Source organism: Andrographis paniculata, unplaced genomic scaffold (assembly GCF_009805555.1).
Source record: "Andrographis paniculata isolate CXL003 unplaced genomic scaffold, ASM980555v1 Contig80END, whole genome shotgun sequence".
Classification (NCBI taxonomy): Eukaryota; Viridiplantae; Streptophyta; class Magnoliopsida; order Lamiales; family Acanthaceae; genus Andrographis; species Andrographis paniculata.
The window spans coordinates 724,748-745,480 of record NW_026137618.1 but is presented as its reverse complement, the minus strand read 5'-3'; the positions used below and the strand labels follow the sequence as shown (position 1 = coordinate 745,480).

The following is a 20,733-nucleotide window of genomic DNA, read 5'->3' as shown; positions in this document are numbered from 1 at the left end:
ATCAAGAGTGTTGCTTTTTAAAACTCCACGCAGGAGAAATCCGTCTGCAGGGTTCTCAATGGCAAGCACGAACAATTCATTTTCTCGAGCCCTAATCCCCATCTTCAAAGGCGAAAAATATCAACTTTGGAGTCTTAAAATAAAGACCTTGTTCAAATCTCAAGAACTCTGGGACATTGTTGAGAGTGGATTTGAAGATTCAACTCCTGCACCGGCGGAATCCAGTCAATAATTGAGGGAAAATCGAAAAAAAAATGCTAAGGCGCTGCTGCTCATTCAATCGGCTTTGGAAGATGATGTATTTTCCAGAATTTTGGCAGCCACGTCTTCCCAAGAGGCATCGGGGATTTTGAAGAAGGAGTACATGGGTGGAAAACAGGTACTCACTGTGAAATTACAAACCTTGCAACATCAATTTGAAACATCAGTGATGAAGCTTGACGAATCTGTCCAAGCTTTTATGTCGAGAGTTTCGTTTATAGCGAACAAAATGAAATCCTATGGTGAAAAAATTACTTCTGAAATTGTTGTAAGTAAGGTGAGTTTAACTCCAAAATTTGATCATGTGGTTGTTGTGATTGAAGAGTCAAAAGATCTTTTGATATATAGTTTTGATGAATTACTGGGTTCTTTGCTAGCTAGCACATGAATCTAGAATTACCAGGCCTCTTGATAAAGTTGAAGAGAAGGCCTTTCAAATAAAGGGGAGTCTTCTATTGAACCAAAGAAGGACAATAATTTTGAAGGTCGTGGTCGAAGACGGAGCAGGCATAATTTTTGTGGTTGAGGAAGAGGCTGAACTGATGGTTATGGTAGGGGAAATTTTGGAGATCAACGTAACTATAAAAGTAGTAATATTCAGTGTTATTACTGCAAAAAATTTGTCCAAAAAGAAGTTGATTGTTGGGCCAAAGAAAAAACAGAAAAGCAAGCCAATTTTACTGAAAAAGTGCATGAGGAGAGTAAGTTGTTTATGATTCATTCAGCACCTATTAACAATGTCAATAATATTTGGTTTGTTGATAGTGGTTGCTCGAATCATCTGTCAAGTTCCAAGTCTCTATTTCGTAATCTTGATGAGACGCAGAAAAGTGAAGTGCGACTTGGAAATAACAAGCAAGTTCAAGTTGACGGGCGAGGTACAGTTACTATTAAATCTTTGCAAGGTGACACTAAGCTTATTCATGATGTCCAGTATGTGCCTAATTTATCTCATAATCTTTTAAGTGTTGGACAACTAATGAAAAATGGTTTTTTGGTCGTGTTTGAAGGAGATTTTTTTGAAATTAAAGACAAAAATTCAGGTCATACCATTGCTTCTATTCGTATGACACCAAACAAAATGTTTCATCTTGATGTGTCGAGTGATGTAAAGAATGTTTTAATTGTCAAAGATGATAATGAAGCTAAATTATGGCACTTACGATATGCACACTTGAATATAAATGGCTTAAGGCTTTTAAGCAAAAAAGAAATGGTTATTAGCTTGCCGAAAATTGGTGAACTTGAATTTTGTGAATGTTGTGTTTTTGGAAAACAGAAAAGAGGATCTTTTCTAGTTGGGAAGTCTTGAAGAGGTTCAAATTATCTTGATCTGGTACATGTTGATTTATGTGGGCCTATGCAAGTTTATTCATTTGGTGGAAGTTGATACTTTTTGCTCTTTATTGATGATTGTAGCCGTATGAGTTGGGTTTATTTTTTAAAATCTAAATCTGAAGCATTTGAAAACTTCAGAAAGTTTAAAGCTTTTGTTGAGAAGCAAAGTGGTAGGAGTTTGAAAGCATTGCGGACTGACCAAGAAGGTGAATTCTTGTCTAACGAATTCACTAGTTTTTGTGATGAGAATGAGATTCGCAAGGAGTTGACAACCCTGTATACACTGGAACAAAATGGTGTTGCAGAGAGAAAAAACAAAACAGTAGTTGAAATGGGCTAGAAGCTTGATGAAAGCTAAGGGTCTTGCGTATGAGTTTTGGGAGAAGTTGTTGCAACGGCTGTTTATCTCTTGAATATTTCTCCCACAAAAGATGTTTTTAATCGGACTCCGTTTGAAGCATGGAGTGGAAAGAAGCCTCGGGTAATCCATTTGAAAATTTTTGGATGTATAGCATATGCTTTGGTAAATCTTCGTTCGAAGCTTGATGATAAATTTGAAAAATGCATTTTTATTTGATATAGTCCACAATCCAAAGCATATCGTCTATATAATCCTTTGAGTGGTAAAGTGATAATAAGCAGGACTGTCTTGTTCAATTAAGAGACAACAATGAAGTGGAAAGTTGATAAGGATTTTGTTCCAAGTCATGTAACTTCAATATTAGAAGAAGACCAGCAGTGGTAGTTCAGAAGTTTCCGCAAGTTCTGAAAATTTTAGATTCGGATTCTAATGAAACTCCACCGAGAAACTTTTGGTCTTTGAGTGATCTTTATAACTCATGTGATTTTTCTTTGATTGTTACAAATCCATCTACTTTTGAAGAAGCTGCAAAATATTCTTATTGGCATGCTATGATGGAAGAGATGTATGCTATTGAAAAAAACTCAACATGGGAGTTAGTTGAAGCTCCTACGAATAAGAATATTGTGGGCTTTAAATGGGTGTTTCGGACGAAGTATCATGTTGATTGGAACATTCAAAAGCATAAAGTTCGGCTTGTGGCGAAAGGATCACTACAAGAAAAATTCATTTTTGTAACAAAATATTTGTGTCTCTAAATCTACTTTTTCCGTTACTAATGATATTAGAGACGGAATTAGGAATGAAATTACGTTAGCTGCGTGAACTTTAGGGACAGAATTCCGTTACAAATATATTATTTTTTTGTAGTGGATACTCCCAGAAGAAGGTATTCATTACGATGAGACCTTCTCTCCGGTTGAACGGTTTGAAATAGTTAGGTTGTGTTCTATTGTAGGTTTTACAAATGTTTTTACTATTCATATTCTTTTTTCCCTTAAAAAATAACAAATCAAACAATTACTTTCTTTATTTATATTATATTATAAATTTATTTTAAATTCAAAACATCACATCAATACCTATTTATATAACATCAAACAACTATTCAAATTAACTTTTTACTATTCAAAAATCCAAACCCAAAATCCCAAATCCACAAACAAACACACCTTTTATATTGGCTTTAGTTGTTCAATTACAACTGGAGACTTATTAGAGGAAGTTTTTGTGTGTTTGTTTCTCAACCACAAGGCTTTATTGTGCATGGAAATGAAAATAAAGTATATCGGCTAAAAAAAGCGTTGTATGGGCTAAAGCAAGCACCCCGTGCATGGTATAACAAGATTGATTTTTTCTTTCTTGAACATGGATTTACAAAAAGCGAAAATAAGCCCACTCATTACATAAAAAGGCAAGATATTGGAAATTTCTTATTAGTTTGTCTTTACGTTGATGACCTTATTTATTTTGGATCATCGAAGTCCATTGTGAATGAATTTAAATCATGCACGATGAGGAAGTTTGAAATATCTGATTTTGAGTGTTCGACGTATTTTTTGGGGCAAATAGAATATCATCACTACCATCGGATTTTGACTCAATGTAATCACTATCTGAATCGGAGACATCATGAGTATCTATCCCCTCCCCTGGATCCACAAACATTACAAATTCCCCATTATTTTCCCCTACCTGTTCGATTGCTACTTGCCTAAGATTCTTATCTTCCACAATCAAACTAGACCTCCCATCTTTAAAACCATAAAATCTAGCCTATTATTTTTTGAAACACCACAACTGAATGTATACTTAAGTAGACAAGATATGTCAAGAGAGTTTACTTCGGTGGGGTCAAACGAGGTCTTCTTGCCCCCATGTATTTTGCTGTAGGGGTTATGAACATCTGGCCTCCATAACATAAAGTCACTGTCACTTTGGTGTGTGTAAGTGGCCCATCGCCTACAACATCGCAAGAATATCTTAAAATAACATGAAATGACACTATATTAAATTGTAAAGCTTCACGATTAGGACCACAATAGAAAACTATTATATTTCAGTATTATTATAACCGAAAGCGACAAAAATTACACAATCAATGTCATGCCATGAAAAGCACAAACAAAGCTATGAACCACACAAATTTTAAAACTCATCTAACTTTAAAATATCAAAGCAAAAAAGACGAACATTACCGATTTGTGTGGTCATTTCCCGTGATAGCTAAATTCGGAAATCTCACACTAGAACTTGCTTGCGAAAAAATGGTGAAATGTAAGGCTTTCTTTATGTGTTTCACTACCTTACGGCGAATGGCATGACAGTGAACGACGATCGTGTACAGAAGCGGGGATCGACGGAGAGAATTAGGGTTCTTTAAGGAATTGAGAAATAAAATAAGAAATAGTTTATTTTTGTGGTTGGAATGGATGGATGTATTGATCATGGGAGGAGTGGTTGATGTGGTAAATTTGCTGTTTTTTGTAATTTGGCCCGATTGGACCAAATTGACTTATTTGCAATTTCGTCCAATCGGGCCAAATTGCAAAAAACAACAAATACTAAATTCAATTTTTTAATTTTTAATTTTTAATTTTTTAAATTTCCACCACGTCACTTGCCGACGATGACCACATCATCTGACATATCAGCACCGGCGAGTTACACGTCCGCAACGGCCAGTCCACGTCTGCACACATGACCGGCGAAAGAGTTACTGTCCTACTTTGAGAAATTGAAAAATACATGTCTGGACAATTTTTGCAATTTTCCCTATTATCTTTTTTCATAAAATATCACATCAAAATATTATTTAAATAAAAATTTTAATCAAATATTTTATGTTATATCAATTTCAAACCACAACCAAACCATACAAACTATAAAATGTACGTCTGCGAAAGTTCTTATAATACCTAATAAATGTCATTACAAAAAGTTTTAATGTGAGTTTGTATGCGGAGTTTTTAGTTGTGTTCACTATTTTAAATTTTTTCATTAAAAATATATTAAATTAAATACTTATTTTTTTTTAGGTAAAATTATTTATAGCTCTCCCGTAGTTTCGAAATTCAGTGTAAAATCTCTCTATACTTTAAAAATTGTATAGCGCCTCCTTGTACTTTAAAAAATGTTGTATAAAACTCAACCGCCATCAAACTTCCCTTGTGTAATAAGAAGATGATTTCTATCTATATTTTCTGTATGATGTGGAGGTTTCATGCAATATTTTTTAAAATATAAGGGGTCGCTATACAATTTTTAAAAGTAAAGATGAGATTTACGCTGAATTTCGAAATTACAGGGGATTTCATGCAATATTTTTTAAATTATAGAGGGTATCATGTAATTTTTAAAATAAAAGGAAAACTTACAACGAGTCTCGAAACCACAAAAAAATTATTAACAATTTTTTTATTTTTTTATTGTATTATATTTAAATATAATTTTATATTTAAAATATCATATCAAATAATTATTTTATTTCAAAATTTTATTATTTAATATTCAAACCTAAACCTAAAATCCCATAAATAAACTCAATAAATTTTTGCAAATTAAAATAAAGTTCTACAAATTAGTTTCTTTTTATTTTTGCAAATTAAAATAAAGTTCTACAAATTAGTTTCTTTTTTATTGTAGGATCCTTCATGATCAATCCACTCATTTTAAACTCCTTTTTTGTTAAATAATCATAATAAAAATAATAATAATAATATTTTACGCTCTTGAGTGCGAATGAGATGTGGAGCTCTATGAATGTGTTTATGTAAATTTGAGTTTTTGTTTTGAAATTGATAATAATGAAAAGTTATATTTTAATGAAGAAATATATATATATATTTTTTATAAGTATAGAAAATTGTATAAATAATATAATAATAATAAATATGAATAATATATTAATTTATTTGAAAATATATATATTTTTTACAAAACAAATAAACTCTTAATATTTAACTAAAAATAATTTTATAATAATATCTTTTCGTCCTACATTTTGTATTTATATTTTTGTTTTAAGCTGTCTCAAATCTTATGTCTTAATATTTTTATAAATTTGTTACACTTTAATCATATATTTTTTATTTTCTAATCTAAATTTTTTATTTTATTTTAATTAGGCTAATTAATTATTTAAACTTTCGTCTATATTTATTATATTATATTATAATTATGTTTAGTAATATATATTATAATTATTTATTAATTATTCTTTTTTTTAAAGCTACAATGCACCGGACATTATATTATTTAATTTGATTTTAAAAATTAGAGATGTAAATTATTTTTTTTTATATGGTACTGATCTTTTTTATAATTTTAGTACTCAAATGGATTTGATATAAAAATATTGTTTGTAATTTATTTATTTATTTTCATGAAAAATGGTCTTTTGTAACTAGGATTAACTCGTTGTCGATAATGTAGCTCGTTAGCACAGCCGACTCTTAGCGGAGCAATATGAGCAACTACTTAGGCTCTTACTTCAAGAGGTTCATAATTTTAAATTTTAGTTATATTAAAATTTAATTTATCTTTCCCGTATTTTTCTCAACAATTACTCACTATAATTTTAATTCTAAAATTAAATTCTAACAAGAATTTTTTAGAAATTAATCTTATCTTCTTAGCCTTTAGAATTCGTAAATATTTTTAAAATTATTATTATTAGATACATTAAAATTTAATTTAAATTAATTTCATAGTTTTTTACAATTACTCAATCCAATTCTCATTAATCAACTCTAATTTTTTTTTTTCTAAAATTAATTCCAAATCCAATTCTAATTCTAATTTCTAATCAAATTTCTTCTAAAATTAAAACTATATTTCTTGTCTTTAGAATTTGAAGTTATTATTATTATTATTAAGTTATTGGTTTTGTAATAGTCAAAATATTGTATATTTCATTTTGTTGATGTATTTTTCAACAATAAAAAAGTAAAATTCGAAAATAGAAAATTATCTTTGAATTTGATATAATTAGTGCTTGACATTAGGAATCAAATAGGAAAATAAAACTACAGACTGGAAAATAAAGTGGTGATCCCCAAAGCAATTCTCTTGAATTTGATGTCGATTGAAGAAGGTTTCTTAGGTCAGGAACAAACCTATTTAAAACCCTTTAAAGAAACGGTTTGAACCGTTGTCTGGTCGGTTACAGCAACCGCTGTCAACCGCCCAGAAAGTCCTCTTCTGTCGACACGTGTGTTAACCGACTCACCAACCGCTCGAGCCAGTTACAGCACTCAACTGTCTCGGCCGACCGCCTCTGAAGACCTCACCGCCTTAAATGGGCGGCTGGTCCCGACCGACTACTCAACCGCCCAGGCAATAACCTCTGGCTTCTAAGACTGGTCGCCAGATCAAACGACTCATCGGCCGCCTCATCAAGCGACCACCATCTGATTTCTCCAATCGGATGAACAACGAATCATCCAGACGATTTAATGGTCGCCCCAACCAAGCGACTGAACTACTATTTACTTAAGTAGGCGACCAATTAACAGACCCTGTTTCGACGACCTCAGTATCAGCCGACCTTCTTCGCCCGACTTTCTGTTTCGACCGACCTCAGTTTCAGTCGACTTTCTTCGCCCGACTTCCTGTTTCGACCGACCTCAGTATCAACCGTCCTTCTTCGCCCGACTTCCTATTTCTACCGAGCTCAGTACCAGCCGACCTTCTTCGCCCGACTTCCTGTTTCGACCGACCTCAGTATCAGCCGTCTTTCTTCGCCCAACTTCTAGTTTCGACCGACCTCAGTACCAGCTGACCTTCTTCGCCCGACTTCCTCTTTCGACCGATCTCCGTATCAACCGTCCTCCGTCCGACCTCATTTGGTCCGACCGCGGGCCAACTAACTATGGACCATCTGACAGCGAACCAACCGACCAGCTCTGTTTGCCTTATCTCCTTAGATGGACAACTGGTTCAACAGACTATCCTCTTGACAGACCTCCGCGTCTGCCCATATTTCTTCTTCGCCCGACCTTCGTCTTGACAAACCTCCGCGTCTGCCGATACTTCTGCTTTGCCCGACCTTATCACGCCCGATCTCCATGCCCGACCTTATTACATCTGAGCTCCGATCTTATCATTCCTGAGCTCCGCACCCGACCTTATCATTCCTGAGCTCCGCACCCGACCTTATCAGACCTGGGCTCCGCACACGACCTTATCAGACCTGGGCTCTGCACACGACCTTGTTACACCCGATCTATGCCTTCTCCAGAGGAAGCCTTTTCCTTAACAGCGGCCGGACTTATATTCAGACTCTCTTTTCTGAAATCCCATCATTTTTTTTGTGCTCAACACATTTATTGTACATATGATTAATATAATTTTTACTTTTGTGGAATTTATTACTCTCTCCATCTCACTTCTCATGTCCACCTTGTCCGTCCCATTTATTTTGTCACTGTTATTTTTTGGAAAAAAATTATACACTTTAATCTTATTTTAAAACATTTAATTTATATTTTTTTAAAATTTTAATTATACTAATTAGTTATCTTAATTTTAATTTATAATTATTTTTATTACACGAGAATTATTTTCACTAATATATTTTTAATGATTTACTAATTATACCCCTTATAAATTCTCGTGTCTACAGTAAAGTGAACAAAATATCGGGACGGAGGGAGTATTATATTTGTCATTGATATTATTTAAAAAAATTATTTATTAGGGCCTATTATTTTTTTTGCTCAGGACCCTGAAAAGCCCCGAGACAGCCGTGCTCGTCAGTGTTGATTTGATGCTGATATGTTTAATTTGTCAGCACTATATAAGCGACAAGTGTAATTTTTTTTAAAAAAAAATTAAATATTATCTTTTGTAAAAAAAAAATCATCAAGCTATCAATCATTATCTATAAAATAATTTTTAAATAAAAGTTACATACGAAACTAAAAAAATAGTTTATCAAAAATAGAAAAAGATATTGTGTTTATTTGTAAAAATTTTATCAAACTTTTTTTATTATTTATAAAATTATTTTAAAAAAATATTAAATTAAATATTTATATTTATATTTCATATTATATTAAATTTAAATTTATCTAATAAATATTTCGAATTTTAAATTTTACTCCCTCTATGTCAATTGGAATGTGTTTTTTTGAGTTTTGTAGTTAATTAAAAAATATTAGTATTTTATTAGTTACTGGAAATGTGTAAGAGATTTTGATATTTTTGCTCTTTGACTTTATAAAATAATTGTAAGTATAAGTAAAAAGTTAGTATTTGTAATTTAAGTATAAGTAAAAAGTTAGCATTTGTAATTGTAAAAGATTGGCATTTTTGCTCTTTAAATATTAGTATTTATAAATTAAGTAAAAGTAAAATGTTATTTTGGTATCATATATATATATATGGCGGCAGCTAGAGTGTTGAATCTCAAATTCAGCACTATGCTGAACAAGACATATATAACTAGAAAATAGCACACGGTAATGTTAGTGACAACACATCATTTATATTAATATAATACAACTACATCACATGAATTAACAATACACAGATAGTTATCAAATATCACACAGTAATGTTAGTGATTCATAACACATGACATATACTCACATAATATACAACAATTCATTTCAGCACATGACATACACTTGTACAACAGACGTATAATTAAAAACAAACAACACATATCATTATTACAAACATCACGGTACTGATTCCAAATTAGCAGTGTATCCTCACATATATATATTTGCTAAGACGTTTTAATTTTTCAATTCTCATCATTTTGGAAATCTTTTATTTTTTTTAAAGTTCTATATTGTCTTTTTTATAAATAATTTATAAAAATATTATATTTTAAAAATTATTTTTAATAAAATTATACTTTGTTGGAATAACAAATATAAATATAATTAAGGTTTGATGAAATGTCATATGTTTCCTATTGGACATGGAGCAAGCGTGATATGTGATAAAAAATCAGAACAATATCACACCACAGCCTGCAGATGTATCGCACGAATTGATTGATGCTTTGATTTTGGTTGTTGTTACGAGAGTTATTTGATTTTTGTTTCTTTTTGTTATATTTTGTATTTGGATTTTGTATATATATATATTATAATTTTGATTCTACTGACTCTGTCAGCGGATATAAGAATGCATTTTTAACTACGTTATATTGATTATATTTTATCTTTTGTATTAAGTTTGAATTGAAGAATTTCATATTTTGCCCATAAAATTAACAATAAGTTTGTTTGCATAGAGGGGATATAGATTTAAGATTTCAACTATATAAATCATACTTTATAATATTTTCAATAAATGACATGGCCGATTTTGTATATTCAAGTACAATGAATTTTTGGTCGAAAGTAAGGTGTAATGGACTAATGTGAGCGGTCAGATATAGATAAAAATACGTAGTTGTAAACTCTAAATCGTTTATCATAAATATTTACTCTTTAACTGGTGAGTTTTCAGGTCGAACACAGGGATTTTAAATCGCGAAATTAAATCAAGAGTTAATTCGATGAATAGCGATGAGAAAGCAATAGAGGGACCCGCTCGTGAGCGAGTCCAAAAACAGAACTAAAAATAACAAAAATTGAGGAAAGTGGTAAAGATGAGCGGGGGGTGAGCGAAGCGATGGTGAGCGAGGCAGTGCAAGCGGTGGGTGCGCGAAAGGGAGCGAGAGCGATGAGTGCGATATATATTCATATATATTTTGAGCAGTCGACGATGATAAAGAGGCGTTGTGTCTGGTTTGTGCGTTCCTTAATGACTAGATTATCCTAGAAGAAATGAGCGAGTGGGGATGGTGCTTAGTCGAAGAATATATGTAGAATTTGAAAGCGACATGAGATAGTAATGTAATCATATAAACAAAATCATATAGAACTTAAACCGCTGATACTTGACGTTAAGGGATTTACAACAAGACTTCAACGACGCCCAAAATTAGAACATTAAAAGAAAGAAACTCTACTATCATTAGAAATTTCTGCGACCCAATAGACCACCGCCTATGCCCCGTTAATTATTTCAATTTTTGTCTCATTAGTGGCTTTACCCTTCGGTTAACTATTTTTAATCGAAATCGAATTCAGATTAGTAATTCAGTAGGTCGACAAGGCTCCCGCATACTTAACTACATTGAACTACCCTGAGTTTGTTTGTGACGCGAAATAACGCTTAGATAGTCGATTCTTCTCTATTCTTTCTCAGCGACTCGAGATTCTTTATAACTCAGATTTATATGAATGTGAAAACGGGAGAGAAGTGATGATGAAGAAAAACTGATATTTCATTACTTACTACCAAAAACAGTAAAGTTCTATTACTACAAAAATTGCAAATCAAAGCTGTAAACTAGAACTAGAAAGTAGTAAAGTAGCGGCCAGGGGAGGAGAAAAGTCTCGACTCCGTTCGCCATTTCTGCTGAGAACTTCCTTACAGGGTTGGAGCTCTCGGAAGACAAGAAGGCAACTACGAAATGTGCGCAAGAAGATATATATGTATACTCCTCTCGAAGTATATTTTTATGATAGACATCAATTCCTATTTATAACTGATTGAAATAGTAGTTGAGAAGTGGTTTCAACCGCTGGGCAGTTGGGCAGTTGGTGGTGGTTAGTCTGTTGAAGTAGTTGTGCTTGCCATAACTCACAGGGTACTCGCTTTGCTTGCTTTGGCTTGTAGGAATGCAGATCTTCCTCGCTTGCCCAGATGGTTGGAGGGCATCAGCGCAACTAAGCGGAGCTATCCTTGTTGGCTAGTAGTGGAATGGCTGTTCCGCTGTGGGTGGGACACTTAGGCATTATCTACAGTGAGTTGTCGTCGCTTTGCTGCGGTAGGTGTCTGGGTCGCTAGCATGAGCGATGAAGGCGTTGCTTGTTGAGCGGACAGGGCCGTCGCTTACTTCTCATGCCTTAGTTTTTATGGGCCAGATTCACCGCTTAGAAAGGCAAAAAATGTTAATAATCTCAACAAACCAATTCTGGATCATGCCAAGCGAAAGAAATTAATAAAGTATGCCATAAATTGGATATTGTGATGGTTTTTATACCGAAATTCAAGTAATACATAGTTTTTTTTAAGTAGAGAATATGCTCGTATTTGGAGTTATCAAACCTCCTCACACTAAACCTTTTTTCATCCTCGAACAAACTCAATCACGTGAGCTAAGAGTTATTCCGTTCATTGCGGTCAAGTATTGCCTAAGATCAGTGCCATGATTGTGGATAAGGTGAATCTCAAGTAGATACAATTGATCCTTAAGCATTCAAAACTTGTCAGCTGATTTAACATAAACAAAGTTATCCAGGTATCATCTACTCTGCTCGCTCAGCGGGGATTATTTTTTTGAATTAGGGAACCTTCAGCGGAAGGGTGTGGAGAATCTTTTTTTTTTTTTTTTTTTGCATAGCTTATTATATTTTGCGATGGGTCAAGAGTTTCAAACAAATATTGTGTCTGCTCATGACTTTATTTGATTTTCACGCACCTAGGTCTTTTCAGTCCCCTTTAGTAATAATAGGTCCTCCCGGCTTCGCTTACATTGTGTCTTAAACCGTATTTAAGGACTTCTCTTTACAAGTTATCTCTTTTGAGCGAAGTCGATAAACAAAAGTTCGCTTGCCCTACTGAGTATGGAGAAATTGAAACGAATGGGCACCAATCTTTACTAGTCATATTGGTGGTTACTTAGTTTAACTCAATATTCGCATTATTGACTAGGGTAAAGAACGATTACTCAGTTCGGTGTTTGCAAGCTGTCTAACCCTACTCTAAAACATTTTACAAGATTAACGCAACGAGGTATTAAGACCCTAGATCATTAAATTCAACTTATGATAGGCACACAATAATGATAAATTCAACTTGTTACCAAAAATTTGTCATGTCATTGATCATCAAAATTCTGTACATGCCTTGCCAATTCCAAAAATAATGTACACGGCGGAAAGACCCTAGATCATTTTTCTTTTCCGCTTGTGGGTCCACGCCCCGGGGGCGATTTCTTCCCTTACTGCCGCACTAGCTCCTCGATTCTTTGAAGACTCTTTGATGTATCAAGTTGTTGTTCCATAATGATTGCGTTCTGTTGGGTGATGGCTGCAGGTGCCTTCGGAATCTCGGTCTGAGTCCCACCCAGGCTTGCAGCTTGAGTCTCCAGTGCCCCGACGCGCGATTCTAGTGTGGCACTCGCCTTTCTGCCAGTAGTCAGTACCTCAACCAATTTTCCGACGTGATAATCTATCAGTGTTTAAAGCAGCAGGTATTGGCTGAGCTTTGCTTCGTCGAGTTCATCTAGTTGTTTTCCCAAAGTTTCGAATGCCGCGTGGGAGGCTGAAGTGCTTGCCTCTGCGGGTGTTGGTGACTGTTGCTCTGACTCATCTGAACTGATATCTACTGGCTCGTCTTCTCTGTCGGAATCTGGTGCTGGTTCGGGAGTGACATCCCTCAAAAAGACAAGCTGCCTCGTTGCCTCATATTCCAGTTGCTCGGCTTTCTTTCGCTCAAAGTATCTCTTGTATTGCAGCTGGAGTTGGGACAGCGGCTTCCAGTACTTTAGCAGCTTAACCAACACCTTTATTTTCCTCTTCTTCTCTCGCTCACGCTGTCGCTTTAGTTCGATTTGTTGCATTGCGGCGAGCAGCTGAGCTTTTTCCTCCCTAAATGTTTTTTCTTCTTTGTTCTCCGCCTCGTCGATGATTGTTTTGTCTAATTTTGCCGAGGCCGGAGTCAAAATCTCTACAGGTGTCCCAGTTTCTGTTGGTGTTTTAGGACTCTAAGGCATAGGTTCTCCTTATGCCGCCCCCACTGTTGTCTCTGTCGCTCGTATGGACATCTGCAAGATAGGGATAGTAGTTATGACTGCCTCAACCTCGTTGGTTTCATTGGCAGTTTCAGCGGTTGTGGCAGCGGGGACCTTGGCGGGTTGCTCTTTGAAAGCTTCTACTGTGACATCTATTCCGCCAATAGTTTCTTCTGTGATAATGGTCTCCCACTCCTCCTCTTGTCCAACAACAGTAGGCTCCTCCACTCCCGGCTGGTTAACGGGTGCGGGCTCATCGCCTGGAGTTCCAGCAGCAGTTGGCTCACCTGCCCCATGCTGGTTAAAGGGAGTAGGTTCATTGCTAGTTGGACTGACTTCCTTGAGTGGCGCCATTTTTCTTGTGAGCTCCGCCGGTGAGGTCGCTCGGGCTGAGCAGTGGGCTCTCTGATTGTGATCCCCTTCCTTAGTAAGGAAAAGCGGGATCGTATCTTCAGTCGCTTCTTCGTCCACTGCTTTGCCCTTCCCCTTCTCCTGCCTTGTCGCTCGCCGATGGGGTGTTGGATTTTTTCTTAATGTTACTTTTACCCTATGCTTTTCCTCGACTGGCTTTGGAACAGGGTTTTCCTTTCTTTTCGTCCTCTTCTCACCAGCAGTTGCCGCCGGAGCCTTTCGGCCCTTATCACTAGTAGCCTACTATGCACCAAATAAGCTCTCCTCTATCTCCCAAGCGAAGGGGAAATCCTCCTCCTCTTCGTCAACGGGAGTTTCATCAGAGACAATGCATTCCGAGTCTGGCTCTACAACAGCCTCTTCCAGTTCGGCTTCTGGCGCCACTTCTTCTTGGACAATCTCCTCCCTGAAAACTTTCATTCATCTTTACGGCGGAGGGGGAGGAGCAGCCGTCTTCGCTTTCCTCTTCCTTTAATTGGGGATGAGGCCAAACCCCTTGGACTCCAGCCAGTTTTTGTGAAAGGCAGCTGGGAGCAGCGGCTTCATTTGCAGTTCTGGGGATGGAGTGGGGAGATCAACGCCCACACATTTGCATAGTTCTAATATCAGGGTCCCATGACCCAGCATTCGGTCTACTTTCCTTCCTGCCCAGATATCTACGCAGATAATCGCGCACAAATTAATATCAGTCTTTTCTTCCAGGATTGAGTGCAGCGCAAGCAGAAAGTCAGGGCGGATATCAGTGGTCTGAGTGGTTATCATGATTCGACTAAGTGACCACTTAACCCATTCCTTTTTATCGTCGTCCACCGACCCAAACTTCAGATTCCTCTTCTCATATTCAGGGGTGGTGGCGAATGTCCTGTAAAGTGATTGAAGCTCGAGCGAGCTGCATTGCTCCGTTGCACTCAATTTATCCTCCATCTCCTGGGTTGGATAGTGGTTTTGCCAACCCAAGACCCGGTTGATACTCCTCGCTGAGCAGTCCACCCATTTCCCTCGGACATATATGTTCTTGGGACTGTCAGCTTGGCTCATGTTAGCGTAAAATTCCCTCACCAGTGATATATCCACTGGGTCCTTGGGATTCTGTATCAACCAGGTTAGGCCCCGCTCTCTTATCCAGTCAGCGAGCGGGCCTGAGATTTTTTCGGTGTCAAATCCTCTCTCATAGAGGATCCCTTTGCTTTCGCCTTCTCGTAGGCTGTTGCTGCCTCTATGTTCACAAAATGAACAAAGTCATACTATTTGGCATTCAACACGTCCTTGGCATCCTCAGCAGCGTCCTTCCTTGTGATGTGTTCACTATGGAAAGCCCTTATTTTTTCTCCTATCGCTTGGCGAGCGAATTCCTTCTCAAGCTCCTTCTGATGAAAATCCCTCAGTTCTTTGTAGTCGAGCCACCAGTCGCTCACCGGATACCTCTGGTCAGTTTCTTCAGTGTATTCGAATCTGAGGTAGTCTATCGGGAACTCTGGGATGAATTTCTTGAATGGGATAGAGTTCAACTCTCTGAGCTTGCCCCAATATTCAGTCAACTCCAATAACCTCCTCCTCCTGTGATATGCCTCTAGTGGCGGTGGCTCCACAAGTTCAGCCCCCGAGATTGTTGTTACCACATTTTGTCTGTCTGTTGATTTAATCCTCTGGATCCTTTTCTCAAACCTTTCTTCGATTCTTTCAAACTCCTTTAGTAACGTTTTTCTCTTGCTTGGATCTATTTTGCTAGTTTGCAGTTAACCAGAGGAAGAAGAGTAGATGGTAAAGGGGGCACCGTGGATTGAGGTATGCGGATAGGAAATAATCGATTTGGGGGAAATGCCATTTGAATCAATGTGAATTTTTTCAACATATACCCTTTCTTCGATTTTTCATTTATTTATTGAATTTTAAAATATTTATATATGTTACGAAATATATACGCAGTTACACGAAGCAACTATGTAGCATATATGTCTGTTTTTCTCTTCCTCCTAAGTGAAGTTTTCCTGCCTATAAATACAGCTATGAAATTTTCAATCAAAAATATTCTGCATTCAATTCTCTCTTCTTTGCTTTAAACATCTAGCATTAGTATTATTATATTATATTGTTTTATATACATTGATATATATATCAACTTACACTCACAACATATATATATATATTATATATTAACACACTTATATATATATAAATATACTTACCAACATTATATTATACAAATTATTATATATTTTCTTCCATTTTTTTTTTTTTTGGAAAAATAATCAATTTTTGAAATCATAATTTTCATATATTATGATCATAGTAGCAACAATTAAACATCAAGGTCTCTATAGCTAATGATGCATTATTTATGATTCATGAATAGAAAAAATAGGCATGTGCATATTATTTGGGCTTTATTTTTGAAATTTGTTTGTATAGTATTTTGATTTGAGTTTTATTATTATTATTATTATTATTACTATTTTTATGTAAAGTGTACGGAACCATGTCGGTAATATAAAAAATAATATTTTAGATTAAATATTAATGTGTGTTAAATATTAATGTGTGTATGAAAATAAAATATCATCAGAGAAAATTTTGTACACCTAAGAATGATTGAACATTGGGTTTATTGCTTCTATTTATTTATATATTTTTTTTTGCACAAAGTACCTATAGGGAATACGAGGAAAAAAGACAATGAAAAACACAATTAATTTAATCCAACAGTGATACAAAATTCATGTATTTATAATAAAAATATGAGAAGATTTCAAGTAGCATCATTTCTTTTGGTTTTTTTATTTATATTTTGTCTACTAATTTCATATAGTATTATCAACATTTTATAATATTTTTTATGTACGCAATTTATATATACTTTGATTTTATTTATCATTTTTAACGTGCACACTTGATTTTTTGAGGGAATTTGTTCGAACTCCTATAAGAAAGGATGTTAGTATTTGGCTATAGTCAAATTGACATATTGGCTATAGTTAAATTCACATATATTTTAATTTTTAATTTCATTCTTTGATTTTATGTCTGTTATGTTTTATTTATCTGTTATGATTAAATAGTATTCTTTTTATTTTTTCATGCTCTTTTATTTTATTTTTATACTAATATTTTAAGTATATAAATTTTAAGAAAATGTTTGCATATAGTTAAGTTATATTACATATAAATTTAATATTACTATTAATTGATAAATAATTTAATAAAGTACACTCTGTTCATTCAATATTTTTTAATACAATAATTTTCATACATATTATTAAAAAAATACAAATATACACCGAGTAATATACTATATATATTATTCACTCATAAAAAGTCAATCATTCAATATAAAATATTATTTTTTATATTACCAACTCAGCTTTCCACATCACACATAAAAAATCAATTCATGTAAAAACGCTTAGTGAAGAGTGTGTATTTGTGTTAGTTCAAAGTAATTTAATTTTTTAATTTGATAATTATGCTACTATTATTTAAGTATATAAATTTTAAGAAAATATTTGCATATAGTTACATTATACTATATATAAATTTAATATTAGTATTAATTGACAAATAATTTAATAAACTATATTTGTGTTAGTTAAAAGTAATTTTATTTTTTAATTTGAGATTACTTGACAATTAGTTTATAATGGTTATTTGTTAGCGGATTCAATTAGGTGTTAGTTGTTAATTGATTCGATTAGCTAATTTAATTAGTTAGTTATATTACTTGTTTGTATTAAAGTATTTGGTAAAATAGTTGTTCGATATTAATTATTTATATGTAAAATGACAATTAAGGATATTTGAATATTTTATTTTTAGAATAGATATTATATTAAATATTATTTAATTTATTATTTTACTATATTTATACATTGAAATAATTTTATTTTATCTTAATTACTAGAGGGAAGCCGTGCTATGCACGGATAGTTATAAATCCTATTTAATAGTTGAATTTAATTATTTTTATTAAATATATAATATTTTAACACAATAATCATTTGAATAAATTAAAATATTTTTAGCGATCAATTTTTAATATTCTAAATATTGGAGATTGGTATATTTTATTTGATTAAATATAGATATTTCAAAAATGATATATTTATATAATATTAGTGGTGTCTATTTATATTTTTATAAGCAATTTTTAAAATTATAGTTTATTTGAAAATTGTGTCGATAAAAAATTTAAGATGTCTGAACAAATGCTAAATTCAAATTTTACTAACTTGTCATTTCCATTTTAATATAATTAAATTATAAAATACTGTCTCCGTTCGGAATAATTATGCCAAATTTTTTATCTGTTAGACTTATGCATAATTTATTTATAATAAAAAAAATTATCCACCCACAAGTTTATTATTATTATTTGAACAAATAATGATCAAATTTGCCACTATTTTTCTACTTACCGCACTATAATATCTTCAATTTATTTTTTACCTACTCTACTTTTTCATATTTTTTTGTTTTTATTTCCAGACAATATGACATAAAAATATCCGGACAAAATAAGTAAAAAATAATGCATAAGCTACTTTCTTATCCAATATTGAGTAATATATATTTATATCGGCTAATTTAAATGTTACTATATAAAATTTGATTAATCTTTTCTCAATATATTTATCTTTCTAATAGTATATATTTCTAAAAAAAACATAAATAAAATCATATTTTATATATTTATAGTTGTTTTTCAATTAAAGTTTTTTTTATTATTATAATTATAAATTTATAATAAATAAAAATGTAAAACAATTAATTATTAAAATATTTAAAAACTATAGAATTTCTCAATTGATCCAAAAAATAAACAATATAAAGTTTATTTTATATTATAATATAAAGAGGGTAATTGAATTTGCTTGATTTTGATTTAAATTTAGATATTTTTTTAAATTTTGGTTTAAATAAAATTTTGATTTATTATATATATTTTTAAAATGGTAGCCTAAATATAATTTCCACCGTCTAGTCATATGCACCATTTTATTATTTAAAATATTTAAAATAATAGTATTTTATTGATAAATGAATGTATATAAGAAAAAATTTGATATTTTTTTATCTTTGTATTTTATATTTTATAATGTATATAATTGTATATAATCTATCTAAATTATATATATTTTTTTTAAAGTTTATATGTACAATTTATAAAAAAAAAATTTTATAATAATGTTTTTATTTTTCTAAATTTCCAATTAAATGATTTAAATGAGTGACAAAGTATCAAAACTATATTTGTTTGTTTTATTTTTAACCATTTATTTTTATTGATAAATGAATGTATATAAGAAAAAATTTGATATTTTTTTATCTTTGTATTTTATATTTTATAATGTATATAATTGTATATAATCTATCTAAATTATATATTTTTTTTTAAAAGTTTATATGTACAATTTATAAAAAAAAATTTTATAATAATGTTTTTATTTTTCTAAATTTCCAATTAAATGATTTAAATGAGTGACAAAGTATCAAAACTATATTTGTTTGTTTTATTTTTAACCATTTATTTTTATTGTTCATTTCGAATAACATACTTATCTTATTGGTTTGAAAATTAATAATTTTTCAATTATTTCAATATTTTAATACAAAACTTATTTTAATAAATGTAAATTTTATTACATATCATAATAATATATTTGTCACCGTTTTCTCTATTCATACAGTTATGTTTTTTTTAATCAATCATTTAATCAATTTTCACTATTTTTTGTTTATCCTATTATTTTTATCAATATTTAGTATACATTTTCATTAAATAATAAAATATAATTATTGTTTAATCCACTAAAAAAATAAAGAGATATTTTTTAATATTTTGAGATAAATAAATTATATTATAGTAATAATTAAAGTCAGTTTCAATCATCCTTTCAACTGCAAAATAAATTATTATAATAGTTATGTGTGAGTTCCACATCCAACATTATTATAGTAGTATTAGATTAATTATACCCATCAAATGACATATTTTTTTTATAATAAATTAAATATTTATTTTTTATTTTTTTATATTATAATAAAATTAATTTACGTTCAAAATAACACTTATTTACATCAAATTATATAGCTATTTCAATTCAAATATTTTACTATTTAAATTCAAACAAAACATTCAAACCCCCAAATAAACAAGTCCAATATATATATTTTACACACTCATAAAAAATCAACAATTCAATATTAAAATATTATTTTTTATATTAACCACATGATTTTTCATTCTTTAACATAAAAAATTTCATCTAAAAACAATAAGAAAACAAAAAAGTAATAGTATTTTATTTATTCTCACAAATACTCTTATTTTACTATCACATCATTATTGTTTTACCAAAAAGTAAGAACAAAATTGGTTTTAAACTACTTTAACTACTCACTATGCACCAAAAAGTAAATGTATACGACATGACAGAAGTATTATAAATCAACATGATTAATTTTATACTAATATATATTTCATATATAATTATGATATATTTATTTTGTAAAATAATTTAAAATGATATTTTTTTATGTGAGGCATAAGGATTATAAAGGA

At 32.0% G+C, this 20,733-nt stretch overlaps 1 protein-coding gene across 1 annotated transcript; it reads left to right on the top strand.

The window, feature by feature from the left end:
- On the top strand, nucleotides 1–1,253 carry LOC127241073 (uncharacterized). Its single transcript, XM_051259962.1, has 2 exons — nucleotides 1–379; nucleotides 639–1,253. The coding sequence occupies exons 1-2, from the start codon at nucleotides 365–367 to the stop codon at nucleotides 975–977; spliced, it is 354 nt and encodes a 117-aa protein (XP_051115919.1). The 5' UTR covers nucleotides 1–364; the 3' UTR covers nucleotides 978–1,253.
- The last annotated feature ends 19,480 nt before the right edge of the window (nucleotides 1,254–20,733 follow it).